Source organism: Apteryx rowi, unplaced genomic scaffold (assembly GCF_003343035.1).
Source record: "Apteryx rowi isolate R43461 unplaced genomic scaffold, aptRow1 scaffold_7, whole genome shotgun sequence".
NCBI classification, from domain to species: domain Eukaryota; kingdom Metazoa; phylum Chordata; class Aves; order Apterygiformes; family Apterygidae; genus Apteryx; species Apteryx rowi.
In genome coordinates, this window is record NW_020450982.1 from 340,071 (window position 1) to 365,832 (window position 25,762).

General features: G+C 41.1%; 1 protein-coding gene across 1 annotated transcript in view; it reads left to right on the forward strand.

The window, feature by feature from the left end:
• GLIS1 (GLIS family zinc finger 1) overlaps nucleotides 1-25,762 on the forward strand; it is a 201,371-nt gene that overhangs the window by 142,039 nt on the left and 33,570 nt on the right. Inside the window, exons 4-5 of the mRNA XM_026086952.1 lie at nucleotides 21,464-21,625; nucleotides 25,050-25,160. Of these exons, the coding sequence (XP_025942737.1) occupies nucleotides 21,464-21,625; nucleotides 25,050-25,160 (273 nt within the window). The remainder of the gene's footprint in view (nucleotides 1-21,463; nucleotides 21,626-25,049; nucleotides 25,161-25,762) is intronic.

Below are 25,762 nucleotides of genomic sequence, written 5' to 3' on the forward strand. Positions count from 1 at the left end.
GGTTTTCAGAATTTGAATTTTCACCCTTCTTACCTTCTTTTCTCTTGTTTGTCTGAAATTTGGGTTTGCTCTTTAGGCGAGGCTGAGGAGAGAGCATTAACAGAGATTTCATTGTTAAATATTAGGGGTACACGGCATGCACTTCACCTGCACAGATTTATGTCCAGGTAGTGAAATGCTTTCTCTCCTTCTGTGTTACTGTATGGAACAATAAACATTATCAGGACATAGTTTTTTTAAATTCCGCAGTCATTTTTCATTTGCAGCCAGCAGAGGATGCGATGCCTGTATGTTATTTATTTTAAAATACATACAATTTTAAAAGCAAATGAATTGCTCATTTCTATCAAACTGCCCTTTGCTTCATAAATGCTTAGGTTTTTTTTTTTAGGTTTACTTTTTTCTTTCTGTGCAATTAGAGAGGATTTAAGAAAGAAAATGCATTCATCTATGCTACCTGCAGCAGAAAAGCCCACATACAGACTATTGTAGGTATAGATAAACACTGGGCATTGTGATTTAAAGGTTGAATTAAAGATTTATTGTCATTATTTCTTAAAAAGCCAATTTTAAAGTGCATGTTAAAGGTTGCTCATGAATGCCTATGAAAATGCCAGCTCTTGAAAATGAATGGAAATTGTAGTAGTAATAGTCACAATTGTATTTCAACCAGTCTGGGGTTGTTTCACCGAGACATCGGTCAGGCTGCCTCTCTTGCACGGCAGGGCAACTTCCTGCAGTCTGGGACAGGAGGGGAGCGATATCACCCAGAGCGAAGCAGAGATGCGGGAGGTCTGTGGGGCTGCAGTTCCGCTGCGTAACTGGGRTTTACTGGGGAGACTTGGGCGAGCATTTCTATTCTTTTGAAAAGTGTCCTGTCATGTCGGCTGGGCAAGTCCCACAGTACTTCAAGCACAGTTTCCCAGCGCGTGGGCTTCAGCAGCAACCTGCGTTTGAAAAGTTCCTGCTTGGCTGTTCATTCGTGCGTCAGGGTTTGAAGGATACTGTCCCTCCTTTCCRTTCCTTGTGTTTATGCTATCTGCAGTTTGAACCGAACAACTGCTGATAAAAATTAATGTTCTGCTATTTTTGACTCTGATCAGATCCCTGGTCTGGTTCACAGCATGGCTCTGCAAACACGTGTGCTGGCCGAGCTGAGGGCATGTGAAACCAGGCAGGAATGAGCAGAAGCGGTAGCAGACGGCGGCAAAACTTGCTAGGTCGGTGTGGCTGCCAAAGCGCCGGCTTGGTGAAACTGGGGCCTGAGAAAATGTTCCTGCCGAGTTCAATGAGAAGTGAACACACCTAGAGTGGATTTTGATCTTGCTTTGCCTTAAAATAAGAGCTGCATTATTTGGAAAAAAAAAGAAATATTGTATAGTTGAAACTCTAAAGTTTCTCCATCATCTAGAAGGGAAATGGAAAGAGATCTGTATTTAGTATGTCTTCGTGTTCCTTAAATTGTGATGTTTACATTAAGTTATTGCATGCCACTAAATCTAATGATCATAGAACAGCGTTGTGGTGCAGCTAGATATTTTGATGATATCTCAAGTAACCAATCTGATGTTCAGAAATTTAATTAAAAGCAGAAAACTTGATACAATTAAAAGACAGGAATTTAAAGCCTTAGGAATGGTGGCCAGCCTGGTACTTCTAATGTACCAATTGACAAATCTTGCTTTACAGCTGCATCTGGGACCAGTCTTTGTATGTCCTTTATCTCTTTAATTCCTTTTGCACGGAACAGAACAAATTGGAAATGAAAAACACTGGCTTATTGTATTCATCTAAGGACATGCTAATTGAAAATGATTGCTTCATACTGGGCTGGATTCAAAAATATGTACATCTCTCTTTTCCTCTTCTACACATAAATCCATGAAATATTTGTGTTGAAATAGGAGTTACTAGGCCAGAGGGAAGTGAGATAAGTAAAACAGAGACGGGCACTTAAGAGGTATCCATACAATGGGCCAAATTCCTGTGCCAGCTCCCAGATTGTTTGGCACAGAATTGATTGCCAGAATCTACATTTTCATTAAAAGCGAAATAAAACAAAGTTTTGAGCCTTTAGGCCCACAAAGATTACTTGGAAAACATGAACAAGAAAAGAAAATGAAAAAAAAATCTTAGATTTTATTGAGCATACTTAAAGCTACTCAAACAGAAGTGTAGTGTGGTTTTAGGCTGATATGGAAGAAGATTTGATGCAAGAATTGTGTGCGCTCTCTTGAGCCAGTTCAATTTCTTTGTCAAATGAATTTGCTGTGGTGGACAGAAGGGGGACACATTAAAAACCCTACAAGAAGGAGGTAAAAAAAAAACCTGATTTTTAATAATTCCAAAATCATTATCCAAACTTTGGACTAAAGTGTAAAGGGATTTTATTTAATTTTTTTTTGATTCCATCACCTGAAAACCTTAGCAGAAAGACCTTCAAATTCCTTGGGTGTTTGGGGGGGGTTGTTTGTTTGTTTGTTTGTTTTTCTGGTACCAGGTGAAATGTGTGTAACGTCTGTCTTGCATCCTGGTCGTGTCCATTTGAAGGATTAAAGAAAAATAAGAGACCAGTTAATATTATAAACGATCCAGTGTACTGCAGCACGGAGACTGTATGGTCCTTGTGTTACGAGAGCACACACTTTTCCAGTTAGGAGTGCTGTGCGCACAAGCCGAGTATAAAGTCCCATACACAACAGCAGATCAAAGAATAGCAGTAAATGTGTGTTTCAATTGAGAACTGTTTCTGACAGATCACAGATGCACAGCTATAAGCTCCTTCGTAGCTAAATTACCAGTTATTGAACAGTGGCCAGCAGCAAAATGTGGGCCATAATGACATTTCTTTATTACACAAAATTACGTATTTTTGTTATCTTGTTTATCATTGCCATTATTATATTGTCATTTTCCCCCTAGGTCCCTTACACAGCATTGGAAGGACATGAATTTTGGCCAGCATCACGTTGTGCACAAGGCTTAGAATTTACCAAGTTTTCATAACTCTTCAGCTGGCATTAAAAGCAACAAAAAAAGGTTTTGACTTACTGTGGTCGCTGACTCTAGATCTCCTCCCTTCCCTCAAATGTTAGCATATATTTGGAACTGGATTGTTGTGTTTGGTATAAAAACCTTTTAGTTTTATTTGTTTTTTTGTTGTCACTTTAAGATATGAGACGCAGTGCCAGTGGGTTTGCATCTGGGACACGTGTCAAGTGTGTCAAGTTTTCACTTAGAGCCCAGCCCCACAAGCTCAGGGGAGAAAGGCAGAATATCCCAGGAGAAGTGGTGCGAGCCAGGCTTTGTTGAAATAGTGTGCAGCACCAGTGGACTTTGTGTATTTTTGCAGCGCTCCTCCTGTGCTGGGCTATTTGGCGGGGGGTTTACACCCACAAAAAAGAGAGCAGTCCTGCACGTTAGCACCCGCTTGGCCCTTGTCTGTCTGAGATGCAGGAACTGGGTAACTTGGCTGTTTGAACAAGAAAGGATTCACGGAAATTGGTCTGCCATAAAAAGTGACTTTTCAAAACAGCCTGCGTATGGATTCAGCAATCCCGTGCTCTTGGTAAAAGCAAAATCCACAGGGTGAGCTGGTTCGTCTTGCAGCAGATTTTCAGTCCATTCTGCAACCAGTAACTGAGGTGGCAGAAAGAGAAACGTGGTTGTTTTGCACAAGGAGCAGAGCTTTGGAGCGAGATGCTGCCATGTCCGCGCTGCCATTTTTCAGAGCAGACCTGCTGCTCATGGCTCTCCAGAAGGAGGTCAGTGTTACGCATGGCTGCCTTGTCCGAGATAGCTCTGCTCGTGGCTTCTCAGACTAGCTCTACCATAGTCCTGGAGGGAATAGCTTTCTCTTCTTCTCATTTGCCCCCGCAGTGGGTTTTTTCACGTCTGGAGAAGTGAAGCCCTCTAGCAAAGATTTGTTCTCTGCACTCCAGTCAGTGTTTTACATACCTTGGGCCCATGCCATTGGATGCCTTGTAGGAGAGGAAGACATGATCCAAACAGCAGGGATGATTCAGATTTATACAGTGATCCCAAGTGGCAAACAGAGGGCAGGTTAATGCCGCTGCAGGCTAGATGAATGGCCTGTAATGCCCAAATGAATTGCATTTTTGTGGTTCAGTTTGAGAGACCACAGCTGAAGTTGTGACTGGCCCATCAGGTTGGCACAGTGTCTCCAGGGCAACTAAAGATAATACAGAATATTCCTTGCAGATGCTGCTGTGGGAAAGTAACCTTTCAGCCATCACTACATGAATATGCTTTTCTCTCTCCCTTTTCTGCCCTATACCAAAAATGTTTTATAAGATGAGAAAACTGAATTTAATGCGGGGGAAAAGGACTCTAAGAGACAGTTGCAAGGCCCATTATTCCTTAGGGCTTGAATCCAGTGATCTGATTCCTTTGCCTTGCAATGCGATGTTGCAGCTGATTTGCAGAGAAGGCCAGCCTGTGGGAGAAGGTGATTTTACCAGTACTCTTGGAGGTTCTCCTCAGTTGGCCAGATCTTTCCTGAGCCCCGATGAAAGGTCATTTCCTATTGTTGTTGATGTTTGCCAAGGTTTGGTGCATGTAGCTTTTAAGGGTGAATGCACAAATGTGTCTGTGGTAATCTGCTGGCATAATCCTTTGTGGTTGAGTATGTCCTCCATGCTGTTGCTGTGCCAGGGTTTGCTTTAACTCAGAGAGCCTGCGGGCTGTACTCTTATATTTAAGAGCTGTGATTTTGTCATGGTATGTTTTGAGGGAAAATTGTGTGTTAGTCATGGTAAAAAATGTCAATGGAGAACCAAAGAAAATAATGAAAAGTTGGGGTGTGTTTTGTGCTGCCTGAAAGAGGGTATTTAGGTACGTGGACTTGGCTGATCCTAAGCAGAACTGGGTTCACATGTCAAAATTGGTAACACACTCTTCGTTGTAAACAAGATTTAGAGATGGAGAGAGCATCCTGAACCCTTTATATCATTTCTTTGGCCCTCATCTGGGGCTGTAATTTTAAAATGTTTTCTGCTGAGTGGGCACAATCTGCACTGTTGGATGCTCAGCATTTGTTCTGCTTCCCCTGCCTTGCTTTTCTGTGCTGCTCCATTTTTTTTTTATGGTGACCCCAGAAAGAAAGCAAGATAATGATTACATTTGGCTGTTGAGACCTGACTGCACTATCTGCTTGCCTGAAATCATTGAATTTTATTTCTCCACACTCTGTCTTTCCCTGCCCTGCAACCTGATGAGGCTTCAGTCTTGCCCTCCCAGAAGTCGTCATTCTCTTCTTTGTCCTTCCAGACCTTTTCTCCACCAGTCTGAGTTCAAAATCTGTGCTGCCACCAGTTCTTCAACTGGGAGCTGCCACAGTATTCGGAGTAGCATCTCGTTAGTCTTATTACCCATTAGGCCATATGCTGCCTTTTAAGCCTTAACTTCTCAGGAGCTCTCCTAATTTTAGTGATCTAAAGCTAAGCTGCTTCTCTAGGATCCCTGAATGGTTAATAAGGAAGAGTGTGGTGACAATGTGCCCCGGCTGTCTGGGATACCTGGGTAAGGATGAGATGACTCACCCTTCTTCTGAAAGGCCTGCTTTTCTGCATTATCTATAGAGAGGGTCTCAGTGACTATTTGATGAGGTGAGTAAGAGGCCTCTCCCCAGAATGTCTGACTGCCATGACACAGCACGTTGAGGAGACTGTGATCTTTAAAGCATTAAAGCTGTCTCCCACCAATGGTGGGTAAGGAAGCTGGTAGTACAACAGGTACCTAGTGGCACAACAGGTGACAGTGGCCAGCATCAAATGCTTCAGGAATAGGTATGAAAACTGGAATAGTCAGATGTGGAATCACCTTCCCATCACGTAGGACTCATCTTAATTTCTGAAGGTTAGAGAATGATGTTTTCTACAGGCTAGAGAGTGGTGTAAAGCCCAGAAGTAGGGGGTTTAGTATCTTTTCCAAATGGTTGGAATGCTGCTTGAACTCTGACAGCTCTGAATAGCCTTGCTATGCACAAGTTTTCTAAATCTCACTAACTTGCTCTCCACAGCAGTTCCCCACACAAGTGTGTGTTTTTCTTTTACCTTGCTGCATTTGGCTGAAGAAGCCTCATAGAAACTAAAGAAAAATGTTGCTGAGCAGAGGGAATGCCTGAAGGAAATGCTGCACCTCAAATGTATAGAACCCCTTAGGTTGTCTTTTGATGAGTTCTGGGCAGATCTTTTACTTGGTTGGTAAATGGCAAGGGATTCATGAGGTCGAATATTTGGCTGTATAGAGGTACTGGCTCCATGAAGAGTAGGAAGAACCATTCTAATCTTGTTCAGAGCTGTTCTGAACTTATGTTTAGGAGTCCATCACCTTGGCTATATTTTTATGGCAGATAAGCTGTAGGTCACGCAGCTAAAGAAGTCCTTTTGGACACCCCTGTGCAGCCTGTCTCAGCAAGGGGTAGTGTTTGTTCTATCTTGAACCCACGTCCCCAGTGTTACTGTAACGGCCTGCAGGCCAGCAGCTAAGGCACTCAGCTTTTGTGGCCGTCTTCTATAAAGATTTTCTACTGAAGGGAGGCAATTTCCCAGCAGTTCAGGAGGTTTTGTTAATATATGCATTAGTAGATCTCGAAGTATTTTTGATGTATGCACAAGGGCTCTGTAACTTGTTACACTACTCATTATTTGGAAGAATTTGGTTTCATAGCATGACTACATGAAGTCCCTGTAGCTACGTATGGGACGCCTTGCGCTGTCCTCTCTTTTAGGCTGTGCTAAAGGCTGATACTGGAGAGCTGCTTTAGAGAGATAAATTTGTCAGGCCAGGAATGTTTTGAAGACATTTAGTGCAGAGAGAACAGCGCTGTACTGTTGATGCCATCTCATATAATTGGTGAGGTCATGTGTACATAAAAAATCACGAGAACAGGAAAGACTACTAGGCCCACCACTCATGCCCCTTTTATTTTCCTCGCATATATTTTCAAAATGCACACTCTCCCTGTTTGCTCTTTAGCTTCTCCATAATTAGGGGCTAATTAAAAAGGCACCAGCCTCCAAGATAAAGTTTAAAGAGGTATTATTTCATATGCTCACTTTTGGCAGGGAGAAAAGAATACAGAAAGCTCACAAGGAGGTTTTTCCCCACATGCAACATCTATCCAGGGTCATTTGGACAGAAAGAAGGGCTGCATCTCTCCATTCCCATGGGCCCAGGCATTCCCAGGATTGCAACCAGTGGGAGAGGCACTGGTGCAGGCAATTAAAGAGAGTTAAATGGGACAGAGGAATCCACAAAATCTCCTCCCTGCTCCCAAGGGGATAAAGTAGAAAAGAAAATGGAGCGGTGCTGGGTAGAGGCTGTCTTTAAGTGACCGCCTCTGTTCAAGGCGAAGCATACTCTTTCCATCCAAGAGGATGGCTGTGTTGACAGTTGTCTCCATGGGTCTATGGTGTGCCTGTGCGCTATGGAGTGCCTTTTCAGGGAGCTTGGCACTGCCCTTGCTTTAGCCTGCTCCACAGCTGGGAGCTCACTAGCCCAGCCCAGTGGCCCCAAGTCTGAATTAATGAACAGCTCTGAAAGGCAGAAGTGGGCTTAAGCCAGTCTTTGTCCAGGCTAGTGAAGATATGCCACTGAGACCCCCTTGTCTTCATAGAGGAGCATGGAAATTTGATGCCCATATATTTTCTTTAGTCCCTGGCTACAATTCTTTGTCTTCAATCTGGAGAGAGTTTTCCATCCAAAGAAGGGCTTTTGTGCTGAAAGCCTGTCTCTGTCTACTTTTTTCCCAATTGTATTAGTTGGTCTAATAAAAGATATTATTTCTCCCTGCAAAACTTGCTTCACTGTCATAAAATGTGTATTTATTTGCATATGGAAAGTTGAAGCTCTTTCGGGCTTTCTTCTCAGGAAGGAGAGAAGGACACAGCATTTTAAAAAATGATAGTAGCCATTGGAAAAGTTCTAATCATACATTAAATGCAAAAGGTTATTTCCCTTTTCAGAGAATGCATTGTAGTCACATAGATCACCATTAAATCAAAGCAAGTTCACTCCTGAACTCATCTCTTAAACAGAATAAATTGCTCATCTTGCTTTTTTTGTTCAATATTAAGATGACTGAAGAATAAATGGAAGAGTGAAGGTAAGATTAAAAAAAAAACATGCTATAGTTTAGTCCAGTGTAAGCAACTAGCCTTTATTCACACAGAGTTATAATTTGCAAAAGTATAATTGAAGTGATTATCAGAATTCTATATGAATAAGTGATACAGAAATGGGGCAAAATTTTGGAATAAGCAAACAGCTATGAGGATCTGATGTGAAGGTGCTAATAGAACTGGAATAAAAACAATAGAAACTTTTCAGTGTTAAAATAGAGGCATAGAAAATGAATTCGTCTCTTGAAGGACCACAAAACACTGTAACCCAAGACTAATGAAAATTAGTCTATCCTAGTCTACTGTATGAGGAGCAAGGCTCAGAGTATATTCTTGCTTGTGGAGAGCACACTCAATACAAAGTTCTCAAGGTGTTTTACAGAATTAAAAAGCAAAGAATTACAACTCAGAACAACCCAGAGAGATACAACTATATTTATATCCCCATTTTGTAGATGATTAATGAGTCACGGAGAGGATGAGTGTTTAAAACCTTTTGCTTTACATTTGGAAATGTGTTATTGTATGCATGCAGATTGGAGGCTGCACTTGCCTATGCCCTTGAAATAACCTTATTCATCTGCACCTGGAAGTTGTTCTCCATCCACAAAACCCACTGGGGCTATTTAAAGCCAGTTCACAGGTGTCTGAAATTTTACATATAGAGGTGTGAGTCTATTTAAAACATGTGTGCAGGTGTTTACATTGCAAAGTGCAGGAGCAAGTCTGTGCACATCCAATTTAGGTTTCATGTTGAAAGGTGGGGCTACCTTAAAGGAAGTCAAGGAACAGGTGGCAATGTTGGCATGTTCCCAAGTAGATATCAGAAAGGAGATAAACCATACAATAAAGAGGTTATTTTCATGCTATATGAAGTAATTGCTGTTTGCTTTCATGACGCTATTTTGTTTCAAACACCTAGGAGAGTCTTTGAAAGCACAAGGGTGCATTAGCAAACTACTGGAACATGGGTTTGTGTCTGACATTCTCTCCCAGTTGTAATTATTGGTCTTCTGCAGATAGGAAGGCCTGATTTTTCCAGAGCCCTGCTCTTGGCTCAGTCCTTTACACCAATGACTGCTGAGTTTGATGTGCTCCTAAAGCAGAAGGCAACCAAGAGTGCAACCAAGCAGGATTTGCCATCCACTTTGTTACTTCCAAGTGAAAATGACTGTCTGAAATGCAGCAGGGAGTGGAGCTCTATGAGTCTGATGATAGCAAATGAAAGCAGGGTTAGCTATGTTTCACAAGAACCAATGCAATTGCCTGAGCCTAGGGACCTCTCTGAGTCTCTGATAGGGTGACGTGAGGCTGTACACTTGCCCAGAGCAGGTCCACACTAGAAGCGTGACATTGACAGAACGAAGCATTACAAAAAGACCTAGAAACCCTAAGTGAAAATGAGGGTTTTGGTGTTGCACCCTGTCCCTGTTCAGCAGGGATTTCAGGCTACAAAGGCAGGAATTATGAAGAACAAAACCACACACTGGAGATGAAGTGATTTGCTTAAGGTGACTCAGTGGCAGAGCTAAATAAAATCCCAGATCTCCCCCAGCCCAGCCCTGTGCCCTGTCTGTTGCACTGCGCTGCCTTTCCAGTTCAGCACTTCCTAGACACCCAGTTGTCCCAGTGTGCACTGGAGTCTTCTCTCCCTTGCCTCAGTGGGAGGTGAGAGGGCCATTCTGTTGCCAAGATCAGACCTCCTATGAATTGAGTAGCTTCAGCAGCAGCATCTGGGAGGAGCTCAGCATGTTGTAAGAGGGGCCCTGCAAGGGCTTGAAGTCATCCAGCACCTTCAACACGTCAACCCTGGATGCTCTCCAGAGCCAGAAAGTGCAGAGTCAGCATGCGCATATACAACTGAAACACATTCAGGCCCTGGGAGGTTTGGCTTGGGTGTTGTCCGAGTTCTGCCTACAGTTTGGGGTCACTTCCTCTTGTTTTACCCAAGCTGCTTAGGTCCAAACTTGGCCTTGGCCTCCTCAATCTGAACCTCTAATGGGGGACTCGGCAGCGCATTTCAAGACAAGATGTTCTGTCTGGTGCTGTTTGCATAGATAGTATCAGGGAGTGTTGGGACTCCGCTTACAATGATAGGAGGCATAAACAACTTTAAAAACAAAATAAACTCTTGCTATCAGAATCACAAGGTGAGCTGTCCAACACAACATTGGTCTCTGATTTTATATTTAATTTTAGAAGCTGAAACTAAATGTTTTAATTTTATATTATTCTCAACATAATGCTAATTTGCTCCAGATGTCCACTCAGAGCTGAACGCTGCCATTTTGCATAGAAAGCATGTGCGTCAGTGATTTATTCCAAATAGCTTCTATTTTACTGCATTTCGTTTTATTCTCAATGAAGTACTTAACAACATGTTTCTCTTTAAGAATCTTACTTAATCATATGGATATAATTTTTTCAATTTACGTTTTCAGTTCTTTAGTGTGGTGGCCACAGGGTGTTTCTTAACCTAGCAAGATTAAATGCACATGTTGGAAGCTGCTCATATTTGATTTTGAAGCACTTTCATTTCAAAGTCCTCCACGTAAGGTACAGAAGTGATTGTGGTTTCCTGCTAGGTTAGGGGATGGAGGTATAAGTCTCAGGAAAACCTTGCAGATACCTTCTAAACATTGGATAATCATGCATGACAATAGCATAATTTCATTTCTTTCAGAACTGTGGTCTACAGAGAGTGTTTAAGACTTTTTTATTGGGGTTCAGGAAGAAAACAGATTTAATTTTCTTGTCATTTCTGGGCTACAGTTCAACATTTCAATTTAAAACCTATTTCCGTTGAGTTCCATTTCCAGTTTTCCCTCAAAATATTATCTTGGAAAACATCTTTTATTCTCTTATTCATTTATTTATTTAGCAGCATATTAAAAATTATGCGAGACAGCTCAATGTGAAAGCTTTGTTATTTGAGCTGGGCTCATTGAGCTGTTCCTGTACACAGGCTGCTATTGGTCAAGTATGTCAGGAATGTCCTTTGGCAGTGTTCTCGGGACCTACGTCATGTGGGTAAGGCAGCTCGTACAAAGGAGTCGGCGTGGATGCAGGAGGCCGGTCTGAACCTAGGAAGCAAAGTCCAGAAAAGATTCTTACTCTTCTTTCATTTTAAAGTTGGGCCTGTTCATGAACTCTGTTGTAAGTTAGGCCATTTCTGCAGTGGTCGTACCACCTAAGCATAACACACCAGTTTCCTTGGATATCAAACCTGCTCTTTTCCTTTTTAAAAATCATTTCATCCATCTAATCCCTTTTCCTCTTAGGCTTTTAGATGGCAACCTCTAACCATGGTCACTTCATGGTCACTGAGGTCGCTTCATTTGTAAGGCTGCTATTCCAACCTGGAATGGTGTTCATCTGTATTCATTTACATCTTCTGTTGCCCTCCCCCTTTTTTTTTTAATCTCAGCTTTTCATTTTTTTTCAGAACTAACCTTGCTGTTATTTTACAATTGTATTAGTTTGTTACACTGAAATGTTGACACAGCTGTTAGGGAGCTAAGTGCTGTGGTTTCACACGATAAAATTTCAGACAATGTGTGTAGCACTTCTTTTACATACATATCATTTGAAAGCCATATGATTCACCAATATGTGTTATTGTTATCCATCCATGTGGGATACAATCTATTTCAAATTAGTGAAGTGACTTGCTAAACTCCCTGTAAACAATAAGACTGTGGGAAAGCATTAAGTGCTATTCAGAAAAGAACATTGCTATACTGCCTTTTATCCAAAAGGATCCCACAGTGCTATAGAGAATGGAGGGACCTGGCACTGCTGCCATGCCATCTGCTCTTCAGCAGAAAGCTACTCTTCACAATGGACTTTAGAAGGAAACTTTACCACTTAGAATTTAGAGCAGGGTTTGGGAAAGATCGTAACTACCCGCACTAGAATATGTTCACTGTGCTAGGATGCAGTAGGTCACAACGTGTGAAAAGTGGCAGTGGACTTTGGGGCATACATTAGCAAAATCTTGACTTAACATCTCCTCTGAGGGCTTTGGCACAGAATCCACTCTCATGGCTTCACAGGTTACTGTGCATCAGCCACCCTGACTGTTGAAGCACATGCACTTAGCCCATGCAAATGTGAGTGACTCGAGCAAGCTCGGCCTCTAATGGGAGGCATCACGGTATCTCAGCATTGCCAGAGACAACGAGTGTGTGCATGGATCGTTGTTGCAGCTCTGCTGAAGCATGGTAGTCTAAATGCAATAACACAGTTGTGTTTCTGAGCTCTAAAACATGGTTCTTCCAACAACACAGTGCCTAGGCACTGAGTTGATTTTGGCAAAAACRGAAAACTGACTTCCATTGAAACATCTGCAGGTTTACAGCTGTTTTCCTGGGAGTACATCTTGCAGATTTTCCTTCATGTAGTGAATGTGGCCAGACAAGATGAAACAAAAACACTACAGGACTAAAATTAGTGACTCAGGGTAGAATGAGGTAAAGTCCCTTCTCTAGGGAAGAGAGCCTGTATTCACAGAAAGAGAACATGGTTCTTCTCCATGTTGTTGTTCTGGTTTAGCTCTCCCAGTGTAAAATCACCCTGTGGGATTCTAGCATAGGGTAGCTGGAGATGATCAGTGGGCGAGGGAGGGAGCTATGGCTCATGAGACTCTGCTCCACAAGCAGGGCAAGGGAAAAAAGAATAAAGTAACCGAGCCTGGGATGATAACAAGCTCCCACCATGCTGCAGAATCTCTTTCCTGGTGGTTCTCTGGCAGCTGTGGGGGGGGCGCTTTGCCAGACTCTGCTCGACACACACAAGGAAGAGTTGGTCAGTCAGGGACATCTTAACAGATCCTTTGACATCCTTGGATTACAGGCTGAACCCCTTCTTGTTTTGCAGCTAATCAAATTGGCCCAGCATGGCATAAGAAAGAGCAAGGGCCTATGTGAGCACGGAAAAACCCCTTGAGTTGTCTTATTCCTTGTAGAGAAGAACCTTGGAGAAATTTTTATGCTGACAGTTATCCATGCAGCTCCTTCTTACCATTTTGGGCAAGGAGTCACCCAGCAATTTCCAACTGTAGATCAGTTCTTACCCACAGGATCCTTCTCTGTTGCCTCTGTCCTGGACAGCAGTGACTTCTTTAGATGTGAGGGCATGTAACAGAGAAGCTATGACTGTCAGTCATATGTATTTATTTATTGGCCTTGACAAAAATATGAGCTGAACCAAAAAAAGGTGCTCTTGGGGGGATGAGTGGGAAGTTAGGATAGATGCTCACTGTGGTTGGATTGTGCCATATTTGTTACAGACAAGGTTTGGTGCATGCTTGTCTCGAGTATGGCTCTGCCTGGGGACCAAACAGAGCACAGACCCGATCTGTTAATTCCTGTGGTCCACTGGAAACCCTTCGTGTTTATGGACATCGGTGGCCTGTCACAAAGGCAGACTGGACTGTGTGCCGATCTATCTCTTTCTGTATTGATTCATTAACAAAAGGGAAAAATATGAAGAAGGGGGAAGTTTTTCATTTCATTCTTCCATATAAAAGTTTGCTAGAGAATACATTCAAAGCATTTAAATTAAAGTTGATTTTAGCGTCTGATGCCAATACAACAACTTAAAATTGTTTGTTTAATTCCTGAATGCATGCATTGTTTTTAGCAAACATTTTTAATTTACGTGTTTGTCCTGCCTCTCTTCAAATCTCCTATTGGATTCAGGATGTAAACCAGGAGAGGCAGTTTCCCTGCTGTTGTCTTTGCAGATCTCTCTCAAAGAAACAGAAGTGAAAAGTGCCCCTACACCAGGCACAAAAGAGTTGATGAATTCCTGAGCATGCATGAATATCCTACGCTGAAAGAGAGCGTTCAACACGTTACAGGAACAGCTTACAGAAGCAGGGTGTGTAATTTTTAATAACTGGGATAAAAACCTTCAGTGACATCTTTAAAATATAAATGCCTTTTCTTGTTTCTTTCATTTCTTTCCCCCCTTATTTTGCCTTTTCATCTCTTCTCCTTTCAATTCCATTAAGCTTCGTTGTACAATAACGTATCGCTGTAGACTTTTTTCAATTATGTTTTTGATTTTTTCCTGCTTGTTACTATAAAACTCCAGATGTTTTTAGACTTCATGGTTCTCTGGATATTTTTTCCTTTATTTTAATCTTCTTTTGTAACATGCCACACATGTGGTATTTTGGCCTTTTAAGATGCTACGCTATGCTAATCAGCCATAAGTTTTGGGGCGGGTTTTTTTTTGTTTTGTTTTGTAATGACTTTTTTTCCTTCTTACTATTGTCCTCTCCTTAGAAATTTTTTTATTGCAACTAGTTAGTCCACATACACAATAACTGATTCTCCTCTTGTCCTGAGGCCACGCTCATTTTCTTAGAGAAATAGCTCTTCAGTCCAAACTTGCAAACTCTTATACCTGTAAGTAAATTATGAGAATCTATTCCATCTCCCATGTAGACAACTGCTTGCGATGTCGAAAGCACAGTCTCTTACTTAAAGATGTGACTAAATGTGGGCCAGAAGATAAATAAATAGGCAAGAGTTAGGACAGAACTTCAGTAAAGTTTCAACTGAGGTGGTTGTAAATAGGTGACACATTTAGATGCAGACTTGAGTTGAAGTGTTTTCTTGTGAAGTTGAGTAAGACAAGGACTCGTTGACACAGAGGATCAGATTTTTGAAGTACATGTAGTAAACTATTTTTTGTTTAAAAATCTAAAACAACTGGAGAGAATCATTTTAATTTTATTTGTGGTTCTTTGCTGGCACAGCTGGAGAGGGTTTTTAATTGATTTTGTTCAATCTTAATTTTGTCCCTACAACAAGCAGATCTGGCTTCAGATATTGGAGCAGAGAACCTTGGATTGTGTGGTGTCCTTTAATTTCAAATAGCTTGCAAGCTATTCAAAAAATCCCAAACATATAATAGTTTTCCAATTACATGTAAGGATATAAAGAGACTGACATGTAGATTTCAAGAGCGGTTGTCTTCTTTGCTTATTACATGACCATATGAATTTTACATTCTGGGTTTTTTAAATGTTGCTCCATGCAATGTTATTTTTGCCTGCAAGCCATAATACTGCATTCAGTCCAACTGTAATGAGGTTTCAGAAAATTGTTTGGTTTCCAAATGACATATTTAGCAAAACCTTATGGCAAAATTTGTGGCTGTCGTGCTGCTGATAGTAAGATATCCCTGGATTCCCCATTTTATTCCCATACTTTGCAGCAAATTAATGCAAGTAACCCTTCTGCTGACAAATGTTTCTCCCTCTACCTGACTAAAGAAGGATTACTAGAAAGAATTTCAAAGACTGGCAACAGGGTCTTGTGAAAATGCCAGGAGGCTTTGGTATTTTCCCAGATATTTGGGATTTTGCTGGAAAGCGTATGGAAAGCTCCATCGGCTTGCTGACATGCCTGATATATGACCTATTGATACTAGAAGAAATAAATCTAGAAATAGTTCAGGGTTCAGAACAACGTTCCCCCCCTTTCCTGACAGATGAAAATTTACAGTTACGTGAGCAAGGCTTTTGGGAGCCCAAACATGCTGGTGCTCCTTGGAGGCAGGCTGCGATTCAGGGTCCCGGGGAGCTGATCTCCCACGCGCTGCGGCAGCCGGCTGCGGCCAGGGCATGGGCAAAACGCGCCTCGATGCCCAAGTTACTCGAGAACGCGAGCAAAACTGGTGTTAGCAGGCAAAACCCAGAAACAGAGTCCGTTCTCCCTCCATGGTCAGGGCAGAGGGCCGGGCCCCGCCAGCGCAGGCTTAATTCAGTGACGTATGTCGATCAAACACCTCTTCCAGGATTTTCAGTGCATTAATCTTTTCCAGTTTTGTGTAAATTAGGAAACAGGCAACCTAACAGCGGAAAGAAAATGAACTGCTAGTCTACAGTGTGTTGATGTCAAATGACTGGCTCTAATTGCCCTGAAACCCAACAAAATGAAAGATCCATTGCATTTATAGTGCATCTTATTTTTCCAGATTTTTCTTTTTCCTGTCCCCAGCCCCTTCACCTTTTCTTCTCCTACACACCAACAATTGTACAGTAATTTGGCTAAAGCCCTAAATGCTTTTTTACAATACACATAATAAAACAAATACAAGCAATACTCTCAGGACTCGAATGAAATATCATGTAGAGGTGCCACTGTGCAAATTGCTCAGAGCTTCACAAAAAAGCCTGGAAATTGGCAGGCCCTTCGTGTGTCGCAAGTGTCTGCCATCATTATGGGGCTACAAAGGGAAAAAACAGCCTCTGCCAATTTAAATCTGTAAATTGGCTATATGAACTGGGATCCTTGGGGAGGTTGAGAGGTTGCTCCTACGGGCTACTTTTTACGCACACAAAGAGTCCTGTTGAGTTCAGTAAAATTCCTTGCACGAGTCATGTTACTCACGCGCGAGTGTTTGCAGGATCAGGGCTTTCCATCGCAGCTACTGCAAAGAATTTAAAATTAATCCAATCAGGAGTTAGCTAGAAAAAAACAAAGCACCAAATCAAACATTTTGTTTCTTGTGTTCAGTGGAACAACTCATGTGCTTGGAATTACTCACCTTCGTAACAGCTTGGAGCCTTGCGTGCCTCCTGCCTTGTCACCAACATTGGGCGCAGTGTGCTCCCAAACGTTGATGCTGTTTAAGGAGTGACGTGCCTGTTTCCTCCCCTCCAGAAGGGACACACATCCTCACAGGATTCTTTTTTTTCTCCTAATGTGTTTTTCAGTAAAATTCTCCCAATTTTGTAATCACTGGGGAAGAAAGAACATTTCACAATGTTCAGAAGGCTTGTAGATGTTTTGACCAGACATCAGGTTTCCTATTGATAGTATTAAATGCTTTGGAATGAAATGTTTGGGGTTTTCCATCTGTAGGCTGTCTGAGATGTCAGCAGCCAATATGACCTGCTCTTTCCCTTTTAGGTCTATAAATAAAAGGCAGCTTGTTTAACTGATCTCGCAGCAGAGAGCAGAGGTGTATATTAATGAGCTTTCTCTAATGGCACACTGGACCTATTTAGCACTACAACTGTGAAGGCTTCTCTTTTTCAGTCATAACTCATTTCCTAAGAAAATGTCAGTTATTGCTTCACCTTATGGTCTGAGCTGTTTAGTTTATAGTTTATTTCTTCTGATCTATACCACTGACAGATATTCTAGACATGACTGTGATTAAATGAGCTTATGAAAATGGTAAAAATTTGATAATATAAACCCTCTTGGGAATATGCTGTTATTTCTGCATGGCAACATTCTCAGGTGCATTCAAAGTATAAAGTGGAAGCAAAGAAAAACATTTTAAGCAATTACAGTTATTAGATTAAATTGTTTTGTTAAGAAAATTATGATGTGTTTAGATCACTGTGAGATAATTTAGTGTTTTCATAAATATGCCTTTTAAATGCATGATATTCCTGCAGTTACACTCTGGTGAGACTGTGGTGTGAAATAAAGGTAATATATGTATTTCCATATGGTAATGGACTAATTTAGTCCCATAAGCTTCTAAAGCATATTTTTTCTGGTAGAAGCTTTATTATAAAAGCAGCATTAGTTATAAAATGAAATAATTACATCATGCTCTTTACTGTAATCCTGTGACATTGTTTTGCGTCTGCGCTCAGATGTGTGTAGGATAGCAGTGTTGGAAGCACACGTTACCAATCTTACAAAAAAGACAAAAGTAGTACTTGCAGGATGATTATTGTTTTTATTGATAAACTTGTTTAAAAGCTTTGGTGACTTTTACAGAATTTGAGGATTATGCAGCATTTGTTACAGTTATCCCAGGCATCAAACATCAACAAAATATCTAAGGTTGTAGGATCAAGCAATGACAGATTGAGGCCAGATGTCTGGGAGATACTGTAAGTAGCCTTCTTAGTTGATCAAATAGCTATTACCATCCTAAAGCCCTTTGGAAATTGAACATTTGTTCTTTGTAGTTGAAGCCTAGACACTGCTTGGATTGATGGCTCTTCCTGGCAGTTATTTGAAAGGAGAGCGGGAGTGGTTTTATTTGGTGTATGTATCTCCAGTAGCAGGCCCTTCACCTTCAACTTTGTACACCTTCCCCTCTCCTCCTCCCTTTCCAGCCAGGTTCTCACCCCTACTCCTTTTCCATTCATTTTCTTCCTATTTAGCCATAGCCAACCCTACCTTTAGCAATTCCACCTCTTCCAAAATATGGGAGTTGCAGCCGTGTCCTTCTCTTTGCTGGTATATTCTCCCACCTTACCTATTTAGACTGAATTTATCACAGGTTTGGGACTGTCCCACTATATATTATCCACTGTAATGGAGCTCTGGCCTTGGCTAACATTTAGGCCRTACCATAGAAAATGTTGTAAATAAGAAAAGCCCTTAGAGTCCAGGCATATGTGGTGAAGGAGAAGTCTTACTTCTATCCTATTAGGCTTTTGGATTATACATTAGCACCAAAAAGAAGGCTCTTGACCACAATGAAAGTGTAATAAACCCATATTTGTTTGAGTGTTGCTGCTTACATTGTAGCCCTGAGCATTTATGGTAGGGCCTGTCCTTTCTCTTCCTTAAGCCCTCATCCAGCAAAAGTGTTAAACATATGAGTTTTCATGTGTTAAGCTTGTGTTTAGATGTTTTAGGACATTTGCCATTGGAATTTCTGCTACTGATGGTATCCCAAGGACCCATTGATAGGGAACCTTGTTCTATAATGTCCTTCTGGGTTAGGTCTTTTTGATGGCCATATGTCAGACCCAGAGGGTCCTTTAGAGAGGAGAGTGTGGTCTGTAGAAAGGACTGCTGATATGGCACACACAAATGGAATAGCATGAGCAACGGAAGAGAAAAGCTTGATCTTGCCGCTCACCTGGGATTCAGGTGAACGAGGTTGCAGAGCTGAGCTGCAAAATAGCTTTGCAGACTCAGGATCCAATTCTTAGGCTACCATGTGCTCTTATATCAGTGAGTAGAACTGAGAAGAGCTGGCCTCTCGAACTGAAAATAAAAGGATAGTGGTTTGAAGGGAGAAGTTACAAGAAGGGGGGTACAACACTTCAATCAGAGGAGACTGAAGAAAGGCAGCAATAGGAAAAGAAAGGGAGCTAGGAAACAAACGTTAAGCAGTTGATCTTTAGGACCTCAAAACATTAGCTGTGTTTGCCAGATACTGGCTTTATGGAATGTGTGGTAAGAATTATGGGTTTTCTAAACACTGCTTTATTTGTCATGGACATCGGCATATCTGCACATATCAGACTGCTTCATTCTGAATGCTTTCCAAATTTTTAGTGATGATTAAAGAGAAAATTTGGGGKTTTTTTAAGCCTTGGTGACTTGGCCACTTCCAAAACTCCCCCACCTCCTTTAACAGCTCACATATTTTGAAGGGAGTCAAGACTAAATGAACTTCTGAAGTCATAGGTTGCATATCCACAGGTGACTCTGCAGAGCTTTCATGACTGTTGCAATGGAGAAAGATGGAAATTTTGCTATATACCTGGTAGTTGTCTGTGCATATAGACCCAAATATACCACACACACAAATTAAATAGCTGCCCAGGGCAGTAAAAGCCATAGTGATCCTTTAACATATGAGTGGCTGGGAAGGGTGGAAATGTACAGTCTGCTTAGAAGCCCTATGTGTGGATGCCTGTGTGTGCGAGTGTGTTAGTGTGCTTAGTCTGTAGTGTGCAGAGCTGATCTGCATCCAAAGACAATACAGCCTGCAAAATGAAGAGCTAGTTCGAGACTCCAGATCACTTTGTCACTGTATTGAGATGCTTAGAGCACACTGGTCTGAGCACGATGTGATGGACCTGTCTCCATCAGCGGCCAAAATTACCTTGGTCAGGCACCAGCAGGCCAGGTGCCTCCAGTTTACAGCATCTTTTGAGATAAACCTGATCTCCCTTCCCAGCCCTCTGTCTGCAATGCTGGATGCAACAGTCAAGTCAGAAATCTGGCACTCACCAATGTATATAAGAGAAGCATGTAATGTGACAGGAGTTGGAAAGATTTTGATTTCTGTGATGCCAACCAAGGAGCCACAGGTAGTGAATATAAATTTGCCAAACAAAGTCCTGACTCAGCAGAAACAAACAACAAAACACTGGTTTATGAGGGTCAAGATTTCACTCTCTTTTCTTTGCTTTTATCAGCAAAAATGGTACAAAAATCAGATTTTTTGAAATAGTAGTTTTAAGATACATCTACCTGTTGCCTTTGGAAACTGTTGTGAGTGCTGACATGAAGGTGAACTGGGTTGTGCTTCTCAAATGCACACTTTGACATCCCAAATCATGGAGGGGCCAGGTTCTCATCTATACAGAGGCACTGGAAAATCTGCAATGCCATGAAACTGCAATGGAGAGTGGGCGAAGTATATGCATGTTGCATTTGAGTATGTGAGCATAGGAGTATTTGAGCACATGCTGTGTATCTGAATGCATGTTACGGGTTTACTTTTGATGCACATCTGCTCATGTGCATGCATGTGTTTGTGCTCATCTGAGTTAGTTCCCAAAGTCCCTCCTGGAGGCAGTCCTGCCACTGCGGTCGGCTATTGTCTGTAACACTGAAACTTGTCAGTGAGCAATGCAAAACACCCTTCCCTTGAATTGGTAGCTGCAACTTTTCATTATTTATTTATTCTAATTTAATTTGAAACAGCTACTTTTGTTGTGAGTGCTTTGCAGCATTTTATTCCTGAAGTTTCTTAATGAAACAAGTTCTTAAGATATCAGAATTGCTCAGGTTGCTGGTTGTATGAATGTTGAGAACAGACCTGCATGATCTGACTAGTAAAGAAGAGGGTGCAGAATAACAGCAGAGTTCCTTTGGATTGATCTTGAGATGGATCAGGTCTTCTTGTAATAGTCTGTATTCAACTGCTCCACTGTATAGTGTTTCAGCCATCCGAAACCAGGTTCTTCCCCGCCACAAATAGCTTCTCTTGGTGTCTCTGTAGCAGCTCATTGTTACAGCCCACAGCAGTTCTTGCGCCATATAAAATCTAAGAGGAATCATCAGATCACTTGTTCTTTCTTTAAATTTTCTTTACTGACGCCATGCCTTTAAATGCTCAGTACTTCAGACAGAACGTGTGAGATATTTATAACCCATGTATTATTACTGAGCTACACACCATGTCTTCAGTGACAGATTAAATGAACAGCACAAAATGTTGTGTTTCGTCCATAAATTTCAACAGATGTTTGAATGTTGGTTGATTTATTACATGTCTGACTTGGATCTTACACTGTTCTCATTGTGGCTGCGCATGGTTTATTTAGTAGTGCTTTACAACGATTTTTTTATGGCTTTTTTCAGTTTGAAGGGTGCAACAAGGCATTTTCTAGGCTTGAGAACCTTAAGATTCACCTCCGGAGTCACACCGGGGAGAAGCCGTACCTGTGTCAGCATCCCGGCTGCCAGAAAGCTTTCAGCAACTCCAGCGACCGGGCAAAGCATCAGCGAACACACCTGGATACCGTAAGCATGATTTCATACTGAGAGTTGCACTGAGTTTTCCAATGGTCCTTGTACACGATCTGTTCTCACACTGGAGCAGGACTTTTCCTTTTCACGAGGAGGTCTCAGAAAACTCAGCCGTAAGCAACTGTATTTTATTTTCAGTTGTATGTGCTTTGAGAAATGAAAAAAAAGGCTTGATCGCGGAAAAGCCCATTCCGCTGTCTTACTCATGCTGAGGAATAACTTACTCAGGAGTTAGCTACTCACAAACTCTCCCATCACAACCAGGCCAGTGAGAGGAGGTACCTGGAGAATAAGGTATAGTGTGAGTGAAAGCGGAGTTGTTGTTGCTGTACTAAATATGTCATTGTCTTGCTTCCTACCATGTGTTGCTTCAATAAAGTCTGATCTGAATGAATGCAAAAACAGTTCAGACATCTCAACGGAAGGTAAATGCCTCTCAGTTTTGGACGTAATTCTGTAAAGGTAAAAATACATCTATGTTGTAACTCTGTGTAATTCGTTAAGTATCAGAATTAACTGTAAGAACCAAATTCATTTCTTAAATACAGTTCAACTCAACGAGTCTTTTCACTTGACACACAGAGAAGAAGGGAGCCTCTCTAGTGTGTTAGGCTCTGATAAAATTCAGTCACCATGTTATGGGGAAAGAAAGTAAGTAGACAACTGTGTAGACCAGTTAAGTCCTCAGCATAAAGCTTGTAAAGAATAACAGCCAGAGTTGTTCCTTTGTCTTTTTCAAAGAAGTGAATATATATGGCTTAACGTTTGGCCAAGTGTTTATGGGGCAGAACTTTTGAGTTTAATTGATATTTACTTTTTAAGCAGTTACACATTTCAGACAGTGCAGCATTAAGGAATGTCTAATGTACATTATGCCTTGCAAAAACAAACAAGTAAGAGAAGCGAGTCAGTCACATTTTCCAAACCAAAGCACACTTACAATAACAATGTTTTATTTATTTGAAAGTCAACCTGAGATATTTGAATTTGTAATTAGTTCTAAAATGCGTCTCTCTTGAAACTGAATATACTAAATTTTGTGCACAGTTTTGAAATTTAACTGCTTGAATCTAATAGATATATATTTTATAAGCCAGATTCACAGATGGAATGCCGTTTATTAGAGTTTTTGAAAGATAATTCAATACGTTTAACAAAATAAGCAAAAATTCTTATATCTGTTGATCTGTGCATTATTGAAAACAAATCTCTTAACTTTCTGTTCTCTTTTCTTCTCCTTTTCTCTCTGTCTTTAATATCTGAAATGCTCATAAATCAGCAAAAAGGTACAGTAATCATTTTCTACTAACTTTCTTAAATGTCTAAAAATATCATCCATGCTATTCTGTTGCAGGTTCCTTAAAACCGTTTCTGTAGCCCCACACCATAGTAACTGGCTTCCACTTACCTGTTTAATTAAAGACCTATGGTCTTGCTCAGTGTATTGTATGCTTTAAAATGTGAATGCAAAAAACCCCAAGGAACTACAGGATGGTGTTACTGTAGAGACTGCATGTTGCATTAGCTCAACCAACAGGATTACTGCCTGGAATGTCAAAGCAAATAGCCATGAACCGTTTCAAGGGTAACTGGATTTTCATCTAGTTTCCCTATCGCTAATTCGGGGTACCAGTGATTAGAAAGATACTCTGCCCGTTTTTCTGCTAAGGGGTTTCTTAAAGTTTTCCATGGTCTCTCCTCAGGTGTCAGTTCTCTCTGTGTTCCAGACACTCCCCATAAATCTGCTTTGCCCCGTAACTTGCTGGGTAGGTGCTGCGCTAGCCTGCAAGGCCCTGAATTGCTGAATGATTCTATTATTCCTTAGAAATTTCCTGCTGGCTGGACAGAGCAGCAATACTTATCCTCTGGAGGTGCTTACAAAGAAAAGGGGTTTATATAGACTGCTTATTTCTTATTGAGTGCATTTGGAATTGGTTTTAAAGATTCTTTATGTAAGTCAGTCATTCATTTATCTTCTCCAAAAGGAGAATCTGTAAATAATTTCAGAGACCTACTGGTGTATGCTAGTTTGATCGAATCTCTACTAAATTATCTGGAAATAGGCCTTTCTCCTAGGTAAAAGCAGAACAAGGGGAAGGTATCTGTCTTTGCGGTATAAAGGGCATGTAATCACTCCTCCGGGAGTAGAGCAACTAGTGTAAAGGGCCTCACAGTCACTTCTCACAACACTGGTGATTTTTTTGCTTTTGAGCTTCCTCTTTCTAAAACCAAGGGGGTTAAAGAAAGTGACACTGAAGTTTTGACAAACCAGTTTTCTAGCTATGGGAAGGCACGAAAAGGACTTACTGATCCAAGTGAGAAGGCCAAGATAATGTTGACAGATGAGAGGCAAGAAAAAAGAGAAAAAGAAATGTTCGGCTCAGCTTTAAGACTCAGTGAGGTTTGACATGCAGCCCTATTTTGTTATCATTTGAGTCCATGGTTATTTAATAACTAGTGCCAGGGTCCCTTTGTTCAACCTGGTAATTACACATTCATGTGGGGGTTGTACAGTAGCACGGAGATGATGTTTCATTTGTTGGCAGTAGGCATAATTAAGAGAAGAACATCGTGAGTCCTTCGATTATTGGGACTCCAGAATGAACAGTTAATTGGAGTGTCCTATTTATTTATTTTCATATGAGAAAAATGCACTGGAATGGCTTGCCCAGACTAGGATGGTTTTCCCCAGGAGAGAGTGCTCATATTGTGCCACGTAGAAGTGGCAAGCTCTGATGGATACCAAAAGCAGCTGGAAAGGTCTCCCCAACAAGACCAACAATACCGCATTTTTTTCTTTGTATTGATTTGCTTGGATGTTAATGTTTGATGCAGTTTGTTTGGTTAGGAGTTGTAAAAAGAAGGGCWTTGTTCCTATTATTTAAAACAGGAACAAGATATGAAGGAAAGCAAATGTGTTCAATGCTTTCAGTTTTGCTTTGCTGCATATGGAGCACAGTTTTTGTAAAACAAGTGGTAAATCAGCATTAGAAATCAGACCTTTTCTATTTATAATTATACTGAGTGATCTCAGAATCATTTTGTATACTGTAAATGCTAGAAAAAACTTAATGTTCTCAAAACCCATCTAATTGCATCTCATTAGCATTTAATTCAGCCCAGTAATCAGTACCCCAAAGCACAGAGGTGTCAAGTGCTCTCAGCGCTTGCATGGAGTGCAAAATCGGAGCTGTCAGTGCTGTTCTTCTGTTTGCACCATGTCTGGCTTGTGTACCTAGAGAGAGGGGTTTGCCAGTCTGGAAGCGGCAAGCAGAGCAAACAGCTCAGGCTTAGCACTGTGTCTCACAGAAATGGCTGTCCTTCAGCGCTCTGTGTGCTGGTGGTTCAGTGCAGCCTTCATATATGGAAAGTAGATGCAGATGAAGATGAAATCTTTTCCCTGTCCTCACATTTACAGAAACCGTATGCCTGTCAGATTCCTGGCTGCTCCAAACGCTACACCGACCCCAGCTCTCTGCGCAAACATGTGAAAGCTCATTCAGCCAAAGAACAGCAGGTGCGTAAGAAGGTAAGACCCACCAGGCAAAGAGTGACACGTCTCCACGTCTCCTTGATATGGTTATTTTAAATTTACCATTAGTTTATGTATTTTGAAATCATTTTCTCTGCAGTGTTGCTAAAAGAAAACTCAAGTTGAGCTAGTTTTCCTGTTGGATTTTAATCACTTTTGCTAACCAGTTCACTTTATATTGTTGTGCTTTTAATGCCACAACCCTGTAATTTCACTGTGCCTCAGACTTTTATTGCAAGCATTTCTTTCTTGTTCATCTTTATACACAAGACCACATTCTGCTCTCATTCACATACAATGTCTATACATTTAGCCTCTGCAGTCATGTGGTAAATACATGTTAGCAGATCATTTAAAACAGAAGCAAAACTAAGAATAGTATGGAAATTTTAATTTTTAATAGGTAAGAATGAAAATCTCCCACTTCTCTCTGGATTACTACAACTGTATTTTAAATGTGTTTCTAAATCATTCCAAACCCAGACTGCTGGAATTACATGTTCACTAATATTAGATCCAAATAAGTATTTTTAAATGGCTCCTATGGGCTAAAACTTGAACTCTTTATTAAATGGGGATGCTTAAAGGCACCAGTGCAG